Source organism: Mytilus californianus, unplaced genomic scaffold (assembly GCF_021869535.1).
Source record: "Mytilus californianus isolate M0D057914Y unplaced genomic scaffold, xbMytCali1.0.p SCAF_4, whole genome shotgun sequence".
NCBI lineage: Eukaryota > Metazoa > Mollusca > Bivalvia > Mytilida > Mytilidae > Mytilus > Mytilus californianus.
In genome coordinates, this window is record NW_026262690.1 from 69,137,148 (window position 1) to 69,153,375 (window position 16,228).

A 16,228-nucleotide genomic window follows, 5' to 3' on the forward strand; every position below is an offset into this window, starting at 1 on the left:
TTATGTATGAGGCGCCGTTTTACTATTTATTACCTATTTTCTGATATCAAAAATTCTATTTTTTGATATCAGAAAATCGATTTCTTGATATCAAGAAATAAAGAATATTTTCTGATATCAAAAATTCGAATTCCTGATATCAAAAATTCATTTTTGGATATCAGGAAATAATTTTATTGATATCAGAAAATATTTTTGATTTTTTGATATCAAGAAAAAGATTTTGTGATATCAAAAAATGATTTTGTGATATCAAGAATTCGAATTCCTGATATCAAAAAATGATTTTTTGATATCAGAAAATAAGAAATAAATGAATGATGGCTCCCTGTGTGTCATTTAAAACATTCAGGCTCACCAATGAGGCCAAACATCAGGAAATATCTGAAATAATGTTCCCGGTAGACCAATTGTTTTATAATGTGGAGTACCACTATACACGGTATTGGTCATTATATTGATGACATTGTGTCCCTTGTTACAAAAACAAAATGCTTATACACTTCAAGTTTTATAAACACGAATAAGACTTCAAAGTCTCCGGAAAACTGCTATTTAATGACAATATTTGAAGCAAAAAAAATATTTACACTAATCTTCAGTTTGATCAAACTTATTACGAAATTCAAGACCCATGCACTAAAAGACAATATATGGAAGATTTTTTAAAATTATTCCTAAATAAAACATATTTACTCTTGTGTCGTACAATCCGAATTGACGGGATATGTCGACCTAAGAATTTACTACATACTGGAAAATGTTTTCAAGATTTAGATACGATGGCTCGATAATATATTCAGGTTCAACTGGCGATATACACGATCTTTTTGCCTTATATATCTAATACAATGCATATATACCCTACTAAATTGTACTTACCACTTTTCTCAAAATGAAGTGAAAGTTTCTTGACAATCCTTTCAATATAAAGACAAACTCTTCCAAAATGAAGGTATTTTAGAGATGAAAACGTACATCCAACCTACTGAAACGTTTCATTACTTCACAGAAAAAGCTCATATGTATTTAAAAGGTTAATGGAAGACGCGGTTCATAAGAAATACTAGCAGTCTCGTAAAAAGACGAAATAGACAAATCTTTTGAAAATACAAGACATGCATTTTTTTATGTTGTTGGCTTTGAACTAGTTGTCACTATCACATCTGTAATTTGTGTCTTTTTGTTGTTGTTACCCTGCCACGTTTGTTCTTACACTATGTTGTAATGTAACACCAGTGTCCCAGATTAGGGGAGAGTTGAGCGCTCAAACATGTTTAATCCCGCCACATTCTTTATGTGTCTGTTCCAAGTCCGGAGCCTGCAGTTTAGTGCATTGTCTTGGTTCATAGAATTGAGAATGGAAATGGGGGGAATATGTCAAAGAGAAAACAACCCGATCAAAGAGCAGACAACAGCCGAAGGCCACCAATGGGTCTTTAACGCAGCGAGAAAATCCCGCACCCGGAGGTGGTCCTCAGCTGGACCCTAAATAAAATTGTTGTCATAAATCCTCAACATAAACAACGGGGAAAAATATAAAAACAAGATGAAAAAAACACTGGGCTTGATATTTGCAAAAACCTGACTGCACAAATCTGTTTCAGAGGAAACCAATAATTGCTTATAAAAGAAGCGAGAACTTACAATTGTTGACTATAAACCTTAAAATAATAAATATGTGAAACACAAAAAACACAAAACTTCTTATATTAAGACTGATGAAGCCGAACTCTGATATATGCTTTCGTATATATTACACGACCGAAACACCAGACTTAATGTAAGGGCTCATTGATGAACGTTGATGCTTTTATTGACACAAAGGGAGCAATCGTTGACATTTTTCTTATTTTCTTATTTTTTGATATCAGGAATTCGAATTTTTGATATCAAAATATCATCAAAATAACGTCAAAATATCGTCAGTAATAGTTGATATCAGAAAATCTATTTTTTGATATCAGAAAATGGATTTCTTGATATCAAAAAATGATTTTTTGATATCAAAACATCGAATTTCTGATATCATTAAATAAAGATTATTTTCTGATATCAAGAAATCGAATTCTTGATATCAAAAAAGGCAATTTTTGATATAAAAAAATTGAATTCCTGATATCAAGAAATATTTTTTGATATCAAGAAATATTTCCTAACATCAAAAAATCATTTTTTGATATCAGGAATTCAATTTTTTGATATCAAGAAATATTTTTTGATATCAGAAAATAAGGAATAAATAGTAAAACGGCGCCTCATATAGTTATGCTTCCATTGTTTTTTAAATAGTTGTAAGCACTTCAGCTTTGAGGAAGAAGGCGATACTTTCGTTTATTATTATTGAAATTTTGGCCTTTTGACCTTCGATAAATGGTTATTTTTTAGAAAGATCATTAATTTAGTTTTTACTGTCAGGTTATGGTTATAAAAAAAAACAAGCGTTTGGGTAAACGAATTGGTTTTTTTTCAGTATTTACTCCAGTATTGCCACTGTATGGACATAAATAAAAAGTTCGATGTTTTAAGATAATCAATATTCATTTAAATACTAGTAATAAAAAACAACATTATATTAGATTTATTGAAGTCAATATGAAATAAGAGACACAGAAACAGTACAAAAATGCTTTTTAGGACAGGCAAGCTACTGGTCTTATGTTCGAGAATGTGTTGGGTAAGTTTAAGGGTAACCACCAGGGTAAGTCAATGTGAAACGATATTTGGTGTGCAGTTGGTATACTCTTTTCCATATCGATTATTTACCCAAACCCTCTCGGGCATGCTTCATTTACATTGAACTTTTGTGATGCCACAACGAATTACTGATACAGAAACAAGTGTTCCTAAATATATAAAAAGAGGCGGAAAATACCAAAGGGATATTTAAACTCATCAGTAAATGACGAACTGACACCGCCATTGCTAAAATCGAAACAACGACCAAAAGACAAATAACAGTATACAAAACTTCAAGAATTAACAACACGAACACCATCAAAACCGGGGGTTATATCCGGTGCTCCTGAATGGTGAGCAGATCCTGCTTCACATCTGGCACCCGTCGTGTTGCTCATGTAAGTACAAACTCGGTGATAAGTCTAATTTGGTGATGTCACACTCGAGGAAATGAGGACGGGATTGTGGTTACGACAATTGGAACATATCCGTCGTCAGTTGGGAAATCGAAGGATGTGATAGACCCGGTTCATCTTTTATATTATTTCTACAAAACAAAGAATGTGGATAACAAATTTGTTTGAGGATTTCAAACAAAAAGCGTTTGAATTCCATTTGCCAAAATGATGTGTGAATATTCATCACAAAAGCTTCAAACCTTTTGTTCACTCAATGCACTTATAAATGATCTGCAAGAACTTGGCCTCCATTATATTTCAAGGATGTTATTAAAACAGTTATTGCTTTCAACGTATGCGGTTGTCCGTGTCTAAAATACAAATATTTCAAACAGAAAACAAGCCCACCAGGATTTTAAGAATGCTGAATTTAAAGATTAATTCTAAACTTTCTGATCATAAGCTAATATATAACGTATTTTAGCATTGCACGAAAGGATTTCATAAAACGCTGCTCCTCGAAGACAGGGCTGTTACTGTTCTGGCGTTGAAATCGATGCACATGTACTTACATAAAATTACAGAATCACGATAATTTGATCCACATAAAACAAACGCAATGGTGAGAGGAAGGCAAGCAAACTCATGTGATATCTTAAGATCCTTTTCACAGGGCGATAAATATCCCTAAAAGGCAAGTTGTTCCGCTTTCACGGCCATGTTTAGAGCTTTCAAACATGGTATACTGAGAGGTTCCCGTAAGACTTTGACAGTTTGAACAAACCCAAACGAGTCTGATTATACTAATCAAAGTGTATTACAGGAATTTTCGTTGAAATTTACTTCTATCCAAGTGATATTTATTTCACTCAATGTTTCCATCAACTACAAAGATTTCCATAGTAGTAGTTCCTATCTAAGTATGACCATAGACACAATCAATGAGATTAAGTGAGCAAGCTTTCACACACCACGTCCCAATTTTTTTTAAAAAGGCAGTTGTCAAAACAGGTACTTTAACTAAGTTGTTCTCTACTCATTTAAGTCGTGTTCTATTCTGATGTTAAGTTCCAGTGAACATATGAACTTCCCAATTTGCACTGTATTGATTTTTTAAGTATCTGCGTCCTTGTTGTAGACCTTTCTCTTACAACAAATAGATAGATGCATACGTTTGATTCAAGTCACAAGAAAGACCCATTGGTGGCCTGGGCGGTTTTCTGTTCTTTCGTCGGGTTGTTGTCTCTTTGGCACATTCGCCGTTTCCATTCTCTATTCTATTGGGTTATCTCTGTCATACTTTTCATCCAATCAAAACCAAATGAGAGTCGTTTTAAGAGTAAACTACATACATGTATATTAGTATATTATTCGTGCAAAGTTTGGAAAAAATTAGTCAAGATAATTCCAAGAAGGTAAAAATGTAAATCTTGATGATAATAAGTCGAATTCCCTTTATGGCCAAGTGAGCCAAAAAAAAAAAAAATATGACATATATAGTATAGTATATGTCAACTTGATACTGATTGCTTATAATTGCTGACCTGTTGCAATTATGTATTTTAAAAAAACTGTAAAAACCGTTAATAAATATAATTGCAGTTATAAAAGTATCGAGGCCAGATAGCTATTCATGTTGAGGTTACCGCGTAAAAGGTCAAGGTCATAGTGCTAAACATAGACCGAGATTTGTGCAGAAAAATGGATGATATATCAAATGCTACATATGGAAATTGCAACCATACTTGCATGTATGGTCGAATAAATTGAGACGATCCCTTTTGGTTTTGATGTCACTATGTCCATGGTCAAGGTGAAAATTTCGAGGAAAAAAAACGAAATTTGTTCAGGAAAGTGGTGTCCAGGTGTAAATTCAAATACTAAGTATGAAAATGCAACATTACTTGAATATACCGTATGGTCGCATGTAATAAGACGAAGATTCCTATTGATTTTGAAGTCACTATGGCTAGGATCAAGGTCTGAAATCATAAGTTTTTTTTACAGAAAAAGTAAACAGATCAAGCTTTGCCATCTGATAAATTTTAGCTATTCATTTTTTTTTGGGGGGGGGGGGGGGGTCGTGGAGTATGCGAGCTTGCCCACTAAAGGTTCTTTAGATATGGTAATTCAAATGATCTAAATCACTATGTACTTGTGAAAGGAAACTTATAAAAATCTAAATATTGAAGCATGAAAAGTGAACCAGTCAACTAGATTTGTCTTGGAAGAATCACTTTCTTATTAATACACATCTCGAAGTGAGTGTAGACAATCCGAGTTAAAGTAGTACTTCTGGTACATATACACATTGGCCTAATTTATTTAGTGCAAAATACAGCATAGAGCTTCCTACGTCCATCTGTTAGGTAACAAAATATGTGTCAAAAATGGTTTGAAAGTATGGGCTCACCAATGATCAACTATATATTTAATGGAATTATGAAAGTAGTTATAAAGAAGATTTTACAAAAATAAAAATGTGTGTTCTTATTTATCTGCTGTCAATGTTCCCGACAAGGAAATATGGACTGAAAATTGCATGAAATTGGCAATCATCTTCATTTTCATGAAATATACGCATATTATGCCAGCCCGTTATTGAAGTTATTGCTCCTTTATGACGATTTTTCAGCATAAAATATACACTTTGCCCAATTTTATAGCGTTTACATATCTCAATTAATACGTTAAGTTTGTGCAGGTTCACATTATACGGACTTCATAAACAGGGGTGTGCTTCTGACACAAAAACTGCTCCATCGGAGTTAGCAGAAGAACGACTACAATAGACATTTTTAGATTTGATTAACCGATACTATGTGTCTGTGTTCCAACTCACTAACGACAGCTTACATATCTTTAGATATCATAATAGTCGTCTGCATTGTAAATTTACTAATGGTTTTATATACCCAATTTTGACTGAGTGTGGATCCGCATGGCGGGTGAGATTTGAATATCAGTAAATTACTGGTGCCTCCATCTCAACATTTTGCCTATTATCTTGAAAACTAAAGTGCTGGTAGATACACAAAAAATGATCAACAGAATTACTTGATATACATAAACGCGCCTTAACAATTGAACCCTTAAAATAGTCACAGTCCTTAAGAGACGATTTTGGCGAATTTTAGATTTTGAAAACGGTATTAAAGACAGAAACTGTGAACAGCAAAAAATTATCCGCAAAAAGCCGATAATTCAATGACTGAAACTATTTATTGGCTGCTTTTAGGTGTTATTGGTAATTCTTTTACGCATAGCAGCATTTTGCTAATCGTATAGATTGATAGAGACTGCAAACACCAAAATTAGTCAGCAATATAAGGTCTACAAAAATGCTTATATGGTGACACTATGAATCAAGTCCTTATAAAAGTTATTACCATTACAAGACCGTCACTCTCCCTGTTAAGACACACTCGACTCGTTCTTTTTTTCTCTCTCTGTTTCATTATCATATTATCTCCCCAAACTCCATTCTCGTCGTACTTATTCCTAAATAACTCTTTCTTCCAAATTATTCTCTCCTCATCACACAAATTCAGTTTCTCTCTCTCACACACACACACACACACGCACACACGCACACGCACACACACACACACACGTTCCATATCTCTCACACCCTACATGTAGACAAGCACAATGCCTCTTTCAGACACACCTATACACACTCTCTCCGCTCTCACACATATAAGCACCCTCGCCCTCTCACCGATACGTCCACCGTCCTCAATGTCACGAAATAGAAGTTCCTTCGTAATATAAGTTCCAAGTGGAAAACATATTCTATAATATTAATTCCAGTGGAACACATGTTACTGTATTTGTACATTACGGAATAAAGGTTATAGAATACTTGTTCCAACAGGAACAGATATTATGGCATAGTTTATAACAGTTTCCAGTGGAACTTCTGTTAGGCAGAACAAATATACGTTGACACAAAGACATCCTCTCTTTCAAACACTTTCTCTCCCACATATTCGGTCTCTCTTTTTCACACATATTAACTCTCTCTAACACATACTAACAAACAATATGTCTCTCTCACACACACTCCCAAATCACACACCCACCTTTCTCATTGAATCATTGTTTGCTTTACCTTTCTTCTTTAGGTAAGAGTACAATGATGTTAAGCTAAATACCTTAATTGCAATATAAATTAGATTTGTTTTGGTATTTTACCATCTTCTCTTTTGCTATTCTACTTGTATTTTAAAAGAACTCGTGTTAATTTGTTTTCAATTACATTTCACTTGTTAAATATTCTATTACTTGTCTAAGTCATTTAGTAATAAAATGTATGTTCTGTTCTGTTCTTTAAAAATATATAACATGATGAAATAAAGGGTGTTAATTGCAGTGATTTTGAATGAAAAAGCTTCTAGCATACAATTACAATAAATTATAAAATCAGCTCACTTGTAGTCAGTGAAGTTTTAAAATATGATCAAACTTGTACTTTTTTTAAATTATGAGGATTCGTGTAATGGGTTAAACTGAAAAAGTAGGTAATACGAAAAAGGACTTACAAGACTCGAAGGGACGAGTACAGATTAACGTGGTAAGAAATGTGTACCTTCTTTTTCCTCCTAATTACGAGTCGGACTCTGTGTTTGAGTGTTCTTACTGATATAAAAAACTGAAAAGTAGGTAATAAGAAAAAGGACTTATACAAGAAATGGGATGAGCACAAATTTACGGGGTATTTGAGTGTTCTTAATGATAAAGATCTAAATAAATAAAACGCACCAGCAAACATCAAAGATACCAGAAACTAACTCGTTCGAGAGAAGACAACCACAAACGAGAAAGAAATCTAAGCAATAAGAAATGGATACTATAATTATTGACTCTACAAGTTGTTTCAGACGCAAAGTGTGGTGAGATTAAAGGATATCACTTGCCCCTCTTTCCCAAAACATCAACTCCTCTATCTTCGCCTCCTTTCGAAACATACAAAAAAATGACACGTCGAACTCTTATATGATAGATTGTCACCAATTTAATTAGTTAATTAACAAACGTTGTTTTCTCGTGCATTTGAAATTTACATATTGATAATTTGACTGGTACTTCGGCTATGTGATTATCTGGGAATGTGAAGCTTGAGCAAGCTTCCTTGCAAATTTAGCACACAAGAAACTAAAGTTAAACATGCTACGGTAAAGCAGATATACAAACTCAGATTATTTTTCTTGGATAAGTCCAAAATTTGGCTTTACTTATTTGATGTTTCAGTTTTACGATGTATGGTCTAGATATGCAAAATGTAACACTAGTTTAACCCCGTCACATTTTGTGCCTGTGCCAAGCAAGGCTATATATCTGGACAATGTGGTGTTCGTTGTTATGGCCAGTGTCTTCTGGCTATTCCTACATTTTGTATTTTACTATTCTGGCTATTCCTACATGGGAGATTATGGGAAGAACAATAGATGTTGTTATTGCAAAATATGTTGTTTTAGTCATTAGTGTTTAATTGGGTCACAGGTAAATTTACCTGTGGAAATTAAGTAAAAATAATTATGTATATGAAATTTATGTAAGAAATGTTTTTTTGTTTTTGTTTGAAAACATGTATCAAGTGTTATAATTATGTGTTTCTAATATGGAATTTCTTGAAAATAAAATTGTTTAAAAGAAAAAGTAGTAAAAGCATTTAAAATTCTGGAAAAAAAAACAATTTAAAAGAAAAGGTAGTTAACGCATTTAATAGTAACCAACACTTTCAACTTCAGCTTCAAAGAATTAATTAATTTCATTATTTGAATAAATTATGATTTTTTAAAATGAATATAATATCAAAAGTTGTAACGCAGATATTCCAAATCTTCTTACAAAAATCTGCATGTGTTTATCTTTTGAAACAAAAAAGTTAAATATATATATCAAAAGGATAGAAATGTCCAAGAAACCGAAATTTTAGGTAAATGTCTAAAATTTCGACCCCATTTATCTCTAAATTTAGCACATGAAGGTATATTTTTAATTACACATTTGAATTGACCAGGTGAAAAATAGCTTGTATGCAAATTTTCGTAAAAAAATCACCGTGGGATCAAAACTGTATCGTATGCCCTTAATGTCAATTTAGTGTACTTTTCGGTGCTTTGATTCAAAGAATATATAGTGTAACTCAAAATTTAGTGCTTTGTTTCGAAGAATAATTACTACAATTTCAATATATTTATATTTCAATTGATATTATTTCCTTGTATATATTATTAATGTTTTCACCAAAATAATTTCAATTGCTTGTGAATAACATTGTGCCTAACAATTTATATTGTGCTTTTGAATATTATTTACACAAAATGTGCTATGAAATTATTAGATAAAATATTGTTGTAATATAAACTATTCCTTTTCTTTATTTTCCACAAGATTTACCTGGATTTACCTTGGTTCATTAGTTTAATGTTGTTACAACATAATCCTACATAATGCCATTGTTTACATAAAGATTCTGGGAACTCCAACATAAAATTTTACTGTTTTACCTATAAAATTCAAAATGTAGGAATAGCCAGAATAAACCGTTGTTATTGGTCTTTGCTTGTCAGTCTAGTTTTTTCGAAGGCGTCGGGTGTTGGTGGTTGATGTGGTTTGTTGTTCGCGATACCTGTTATTCTTTCTTTCCTTTTTATGTATTTTTTTCCAAAAATAAAAAAAAAAGTCGATTTAGCACTTAAGTCAGTAGATAGTTTCTATGCTTCTTTTACATTTTTCATTTGAAGAGCATAGTTTAAGAAGAACTTCGCTTACGTTCTCCAAGTAACTTTCGTGTCGTAGTAACGACTTTAAAACACATGGGATTCAATGGTTATGTAACATTAAAAAAGGGGGGTAGAAAATAATGTAAAGACATTTATTTGAAAGACATCTTTAGTATTTTGTTTAACTAGATTTTGCAAAATTGGGATTAATCATGTTTGTACAGCATGGTGTGCCAAAAAAAATTATATAGAAATAAACCTCTGCATTCGTTAGCATTTTTTATTTAAACATGGAAACCATCAACATTTACAAAAACTATCACATTGTCTTCACGTTCAAAATGAATCACAATCTGACCAATTGAGAATCAGTTCAAACAGATGTAATAATATCATATTGAATTTACAGATATATGTTAAATAAAGTAATGTACATATCGGGGATTATCAACTCTCTAACGAACTACTACAAAAATTAATATAAGAGGTTTAACCGGATTAGCCTTTGTGTCTAGAATTGTGTTATTTTATTTAAAAGAAGTATTAACGGGATTAAACTATTTACAAAATGTTCATACTGTTAGGGTAACATAATTATTGAGTTGCCATTTTAAATGGTCCTAGTGAAATTTCCTTGTTATATTTTTGGTAAATATTTTCAACATGTAAGAGGTAAGTCGCACAGAAATCTTTTTATTATGCATATTCAAACAAAAACACCAACACACGCTATTTTATTTACGTAACTATCCTTTGATAAAACAGAGTGAAGGGTCTTTAATCCTTAAGGGTATTAGATAAAGCCAAAATTCTCAAAAAATATAATCACATATAGTCTTGATTTTTCTTGAGAATACATTGTACTGAATTTGACCGTCATGGGTTCTCTTAGTATTCGAAACAAACGTTATCTCTAGCTTATCATGAACTATAGCTCTATGAACATGAGTCGAGTATTCCTATAAATAAGGAGATGTCGTTATTGCTAATGAGTCAACTTAATTCAGTTATTTCTCACTGTGTTTATATTTAATGGGAATTGTTATAAGTACAGTGTTGTCTTCGTAGATTAGGATTTACTCGAGTTTTGTTTGTGTTACTTATTGTAGACGAAAAAAACTGTGAGCAGAGCATTCCTGAACTTCCCTGCTATCTTATTTCAAAGACTTGACGAATTCCATCGTTTTTTGCTAAGGGAACGGCCATTTAACTTTGAAAAGGGGTGGAGTGGGGGTGTTATTTTTCATTCTGAAGATTTTGTTTGTATAACGCAAGAATCAAATTATCTTATTTTTTTTAATGACTAAACATTCAATTTTATGGCAAAAAAATCCCAATCAGAAAATATTAATGTCTTCAAAGTTGGGAATCAGAGTAGGTTTGATGTCTAGTAAATGAGAGGCCCATCGGTGGATCCATGGTAGCGTGCTCGCCTCAAGTACGGGAGATCGTGGGTTCGATCCCAGGACGGGTCAAACCAAAGAATCTAAAAAATGTATTGCTGGTTCTCCACTAAGCAAATGACATTAATGAGTAAGAGCAAAGGCTGGTTGATCCTCAATTAGAATGTGTCCAGATAGGGTGACAGTTTTATTCCACTGCCTCGGGTTTCAGCCAAACAGTTACACAATGTTGTTAAGGACTATCGCGATAAGTATTGCAAATTTTACATATTGAATAATTGAAGATGTGGGGTACATGTAAATAAGACAGCAATCCAACAAAGAACAACAGTTAATATTGAAGAGGTTCCTGACTTGAACATGTGGCGGGGTTAAACTAGTTTTTTAAGATATCAACACTATTTTAATCTCGATATAAGGTGGAATAAAAAGGTGCAAAAAAATACGTACAATTAAAATCTGTATTGGGGAAAAAAACACTTAACCGCATAATACCGGTATAGGAGATTACAAAAATGCAAGTACGAACAAAACAGTAATAAACAACACATAAACATTGTTTACTTCTTCAAGTTTTGTCATTTTTAACGAACAACTGGAACCAAAACAGCTGAATGTGTACCCGAAAGACACAATAAATATTTTTTTTTCAGATATAATTCGCTTTGTTTTATGTTAAATGTTGAGAAATATAGTATGATAGTATGGACAAGAAGTGGCACTATTGCGATTTTTAGTCAAGACGTGGTCAAGACTCGATGACTTTTAAAATAATCTTGCTAGAGAAATTAATACGAGAGGAATCAACTCTGTCTCTTAACTTTGTTGAGTTTTTAACAACCTTTAACACACGGTATGGATAGAATGGACCTTAACGAGCAACAAGATATCTTTGGTGGTTATATAAAAATAAGAAGATGCGGTATGATTGCCAATGAGACAACTCTCCACCAGAGAACGACATAGAAGTTGTCTTTCCTGTTGGCAATTACATAACATTTCATTGGACCAGACTTGTGTGCAACCAATGATAAAGGATTTTGTAGTCGCTAAAGAAGTGACATCACGTACTCTTGAAAGGCCAGCATGACTGTAAAGCGCAGCTGCACCTTTTTTTCAAAAGAAAATAAGTGTTTTTTAAATCCATATAAATGGAGATTCATTAAGTGCACAGTAGAGCCAGAATTGATCAGAGGCGGATTTAGAGGGCAGGGGTCATGGCCCCCCTTATGGAGCTACATATATGGTAAATACATAGACTTTTTACAAGAATCACTCCACACATTGGCTTACCAGGGGGCCTCTCTCTTTTGAAAATCTGGTGATATTGATCTGTGTTACATATATCACTGAATGACTACTGAACAAATATGACGTAAAAGGGAAGATAATTTTATTTTGTTCTTTTAAAAAACGTCAAGTAACCCATTACAAATGCGTTTTGTCTTATATCGTTGTGTACGTTTTAAAGTGTCATATAACTTCGCCTCTTCTGAATTTTAAATATCGTACACAGTCATTAATTGTATTGCTTTGTTAACAATTTCAAAAATCTCATCACATATTTCAGTGCTGTTAAATGGATCTTTTTTTATTTGTAGGGTGTACTATATAGATTTCAATGGCTTCGTCAGTGTCATCGTATTTTATTCTGCACGCGAATCCGCCAAACCAGTTCAATGATGGCGAAGATAATGAAAAAGCTGAAAAGGAAAAGAAACATGTGAAAAAGAACAAAAGCAACAAAAGCAAGCAACTCGTAATAACAAGAAATGAACTCACACGGAAGAGAATGACCTTAATTCGTACAAAGCTTGAAGAATCCAGAGCTAGACATTTTGAAAAGGTTCAGAACCAAGCCTTGAACTGCTCAAGACCCATTCCACGTGTAGCTGATGTTTTCACGCCAACCACGAAGGACAAAAAAGATCCTGACACGGAAACAGCGATGGAAATGGTTCCAATTTCAAACACAGGCGAAGAAGTACCGTACGTTTATTTTGTCGTTTCACCAGAAAAACAGGAAAAAGAAACAAAAATGAAAGCGAAATTGAAAGAGGGACAGAGAGACGATAAAAAACGGAAACAACTGGTTAGTCGATCTACTGTTTTTACAACAAAGGAAGATTATGGAATATTTACAGACAAATCAAAAACGATGACGCTTGCTCATAATTTTGGACTTCCATCACAGCCAATGACTTTACCCGAAAGACCGCTTACTCAGAAGCAGATAGTATTTCCGCTGCCAATAAAGTTAACACCTAAAAATCCTCCAACTACTCCTGCAACAACAATTACCACATCTATTGGACATCGTGGGAGCAGAGATTGGGATTACCAGGATTTTGAGACTATATATGAAAAACCTATTAAAATGACTATATGTGAAGACAATGAAATTGTTGAAACTAGGGAAACTGTTGGAAAGGCCGTCGTACTGCGTGGATCTACAAGATCTTTGTCAACAAGGTGTTTGGAATTGCCATTTATTTCCCTTGATGAGCAAAGAAAAGCTTTAGGAACTGCAGGATCATATGGTGTCAAATCCCTTGATTTCGTTCGAAAATCAGTATCTCAAGATTCCTCACAGAAAAGAGTACATTTTGCGGAGTCTGTTGATCTTCCATCTATAAAAGGTAGTCAAATTAGCAGTTTTAATGAAATTCTGCCTTCTCTTGGTCTTAGAGCGATGACAGTTCCCGACTTAAGTTCAGAAAAATCAAAAAGTTTAGGTGACTTGAAGTCACTTCCAGGAACCCGCCTCTTACATTCGTCTTCTGGAAGATCATACAGGTCTGGTAAATCACTCGATTTACCAAAAATTGACATCGTATCATCTGTTTATGATGAGCTGATTTTAAAAGCAATAGAGGCATACATTATGTCTTTACCCCCTTATTCAAAGCAATCCCAAATAGCTAGACAACTCCTAGAACAGTTACAGAACAAAACAATTTCCACGGCAGAGTTAGACAAAGATCAATATAAGAGTATCCGAGAAGACATCGCTAATCTACCAAGACATACAGTTAGTCAACGTGGGAGACAACAGAAAAACAATCCTCGTAAAGGTACCGCAGAGAAATGTTACAGTCCACTGGAACCGAAATGTTATAGACTTGTTTTACCAGGAGCATTACCTCCGGGGCCAAGTATTAAGGTACTCCAGTCATAGGTCCTTAAAATTATTGTTACGAAATCATCACAAAACGATAATGACCAAAGCCATTGATCGACAATTTAAAACAATATGTACCAAATGCTAATTCAGTAATATTGCTGTTGAATCCTCGTGGTTAAAAATTTTGTATTGTAAACAAACACGAGTGATTCTATCCATGTATCCTTATTATGCGTATAACTTCTCTACATGTGCCAAAATTTGTTTTAATGCATAGCATTGTTAGAAAAAAAACTGTTATTAAGTGCTATTTATTAAAATCTAGTTATTTACTTTCGATTGATTTCACTTGTATGTTAATGAAGACCATTCGATTATAAAAGGCAGGTATCCTTATTTTTTTATTCAAATTCATATAATGATAGCTGTTGGAAATAACTTGATCCAAAATCACTGAATTTTACATCTGCACCATTGATTAATTTGAGTGTGTGTCAGTATCCAACTTTTCAAGGAAAATTAAAAATACAGTGCATGTAATAGATTAGTGATTTCCAATGCATAACTTTGCCTAACCGGAGCACCTAGTATCACTTCCGGTTTGAACGGTGTTCGTTTCGTAGAAGTTCACTACAAAAGTTTTACGGTCGGCTACACAAACGAGTCGATCGTTCCCAGATGAGTGTCACAAAATAATCGCTGACATATTTTCAAAAGTGCTTCATACTGATTTTGTTTTCTTACCTAAATAGACAAATTTCCGAATTTTACCTTTTTAAAATACAATGAGCGTAGCATGCGATGTTGATCCGGGGGCCTTGCATCACTCCAGGTATTGATGGGAGAATCGTATTGTCAGTTCTCTATCTCCAGACAACTTGAATCGATCTACAGATAATAGGAGCATATTTGCTTATCAAGGGATGCCTAACCCTGACCCTAGACCGAACCCCTATCTAAAGTACAGGGTCCGCTCAAGGTAACGAAGGCAAAACAATCAGATATCAAGTCGGTGAATTGTAAAAAAAACTACAGAAAAAAACTTTTTTTTTCACGCGGGACCCTTTTTGATGGTTCAATTTATTTTCTTTAGTTTTTGTAGGCTTTTTATCCGATGCGTGACAACAGAACAATGTTTACGGTGTCATGATTCAATTTGATTGATTGATTCATTCATTGTGCTTTCTTAACGTCCAGCGCCAAATATTTCACGCATTTTCAGCACAATTAATACAATAGGTAGGTTCTGTACACAAGGACTAGGACACGCGGGAAATGTAACTGCCACTTGGAAAAGAGGGGGTGGTGTAGAGAGACATAAACATAAACGTTGCCTTGCAACAGCCATTCTACGGACCCCTTGAAGAGTTGGTTAAAGGTTTCATCGAATAAAAAGCCCTGTCGCATTAAAGCCAGGATTGGTATCTTCGACGTTTCCGTTCGGATACAGATTAACTTGCAGAAAGCTTTGAACTCTTCCAACACGAGGCATCGGATTTAATGTACCTGTATTGCGCTTTTATACATCCCACACAGCCAAACGGATGCCCCTCTTTAGCACGAGTTTCACTACCAAATTGGGGGAGGGGTATACAGGTGACGGTATTCAGGAAATTATTGATGTTCTTGTACCTATGGCTTTCTGTATAAGTAAATGTTTTTGTCATATTATAGCTTATGCGAGACATCCTTAATTTGTAACACACTGGCTAATGGTGATGAACAATCATACCAAATATTTTTATTATAAAAAAAAAGTTATAAAAGTTATCTAAATAGTACAACCGAGATGGAACAAGTGCATAGGAATATGATGAAATTTGTGATTTGGGCGTTCGCGCTCGATCTTTTAACTGTAAGCATGATACACCCATTTATCATCATTGATCAAAA

The 16,228-nt window shown here is 33.7% G+C and overlaps 1 protein-coding gene across 1 annotated transcript; it reads left to right on the plus strand.

Moving 5' to 3' along the window:
* Nucleotides 1-12,819: 12,819 nt before the first annotated feature.
* LOC127698660 (uncharacterized) lies at nucleotides 12,820-14,679 on the plus strand. The gene has a single exon (XM_052202248.1). The coding sequence runs from the start codon at nucleotides 12,833-12,835 to the stop codon at nucleotides 14,387-14,389; it is 1,557 nt and encodes a 518-aa protein (XP_052058208.1). The 5' UTR covers nucleotides 12,820-12,832; the 3' UTR covers nucleotides 14,390-14,679.
* Nucleotides 14,680-16,228: the final 1,549 nt, after the last annotated feature.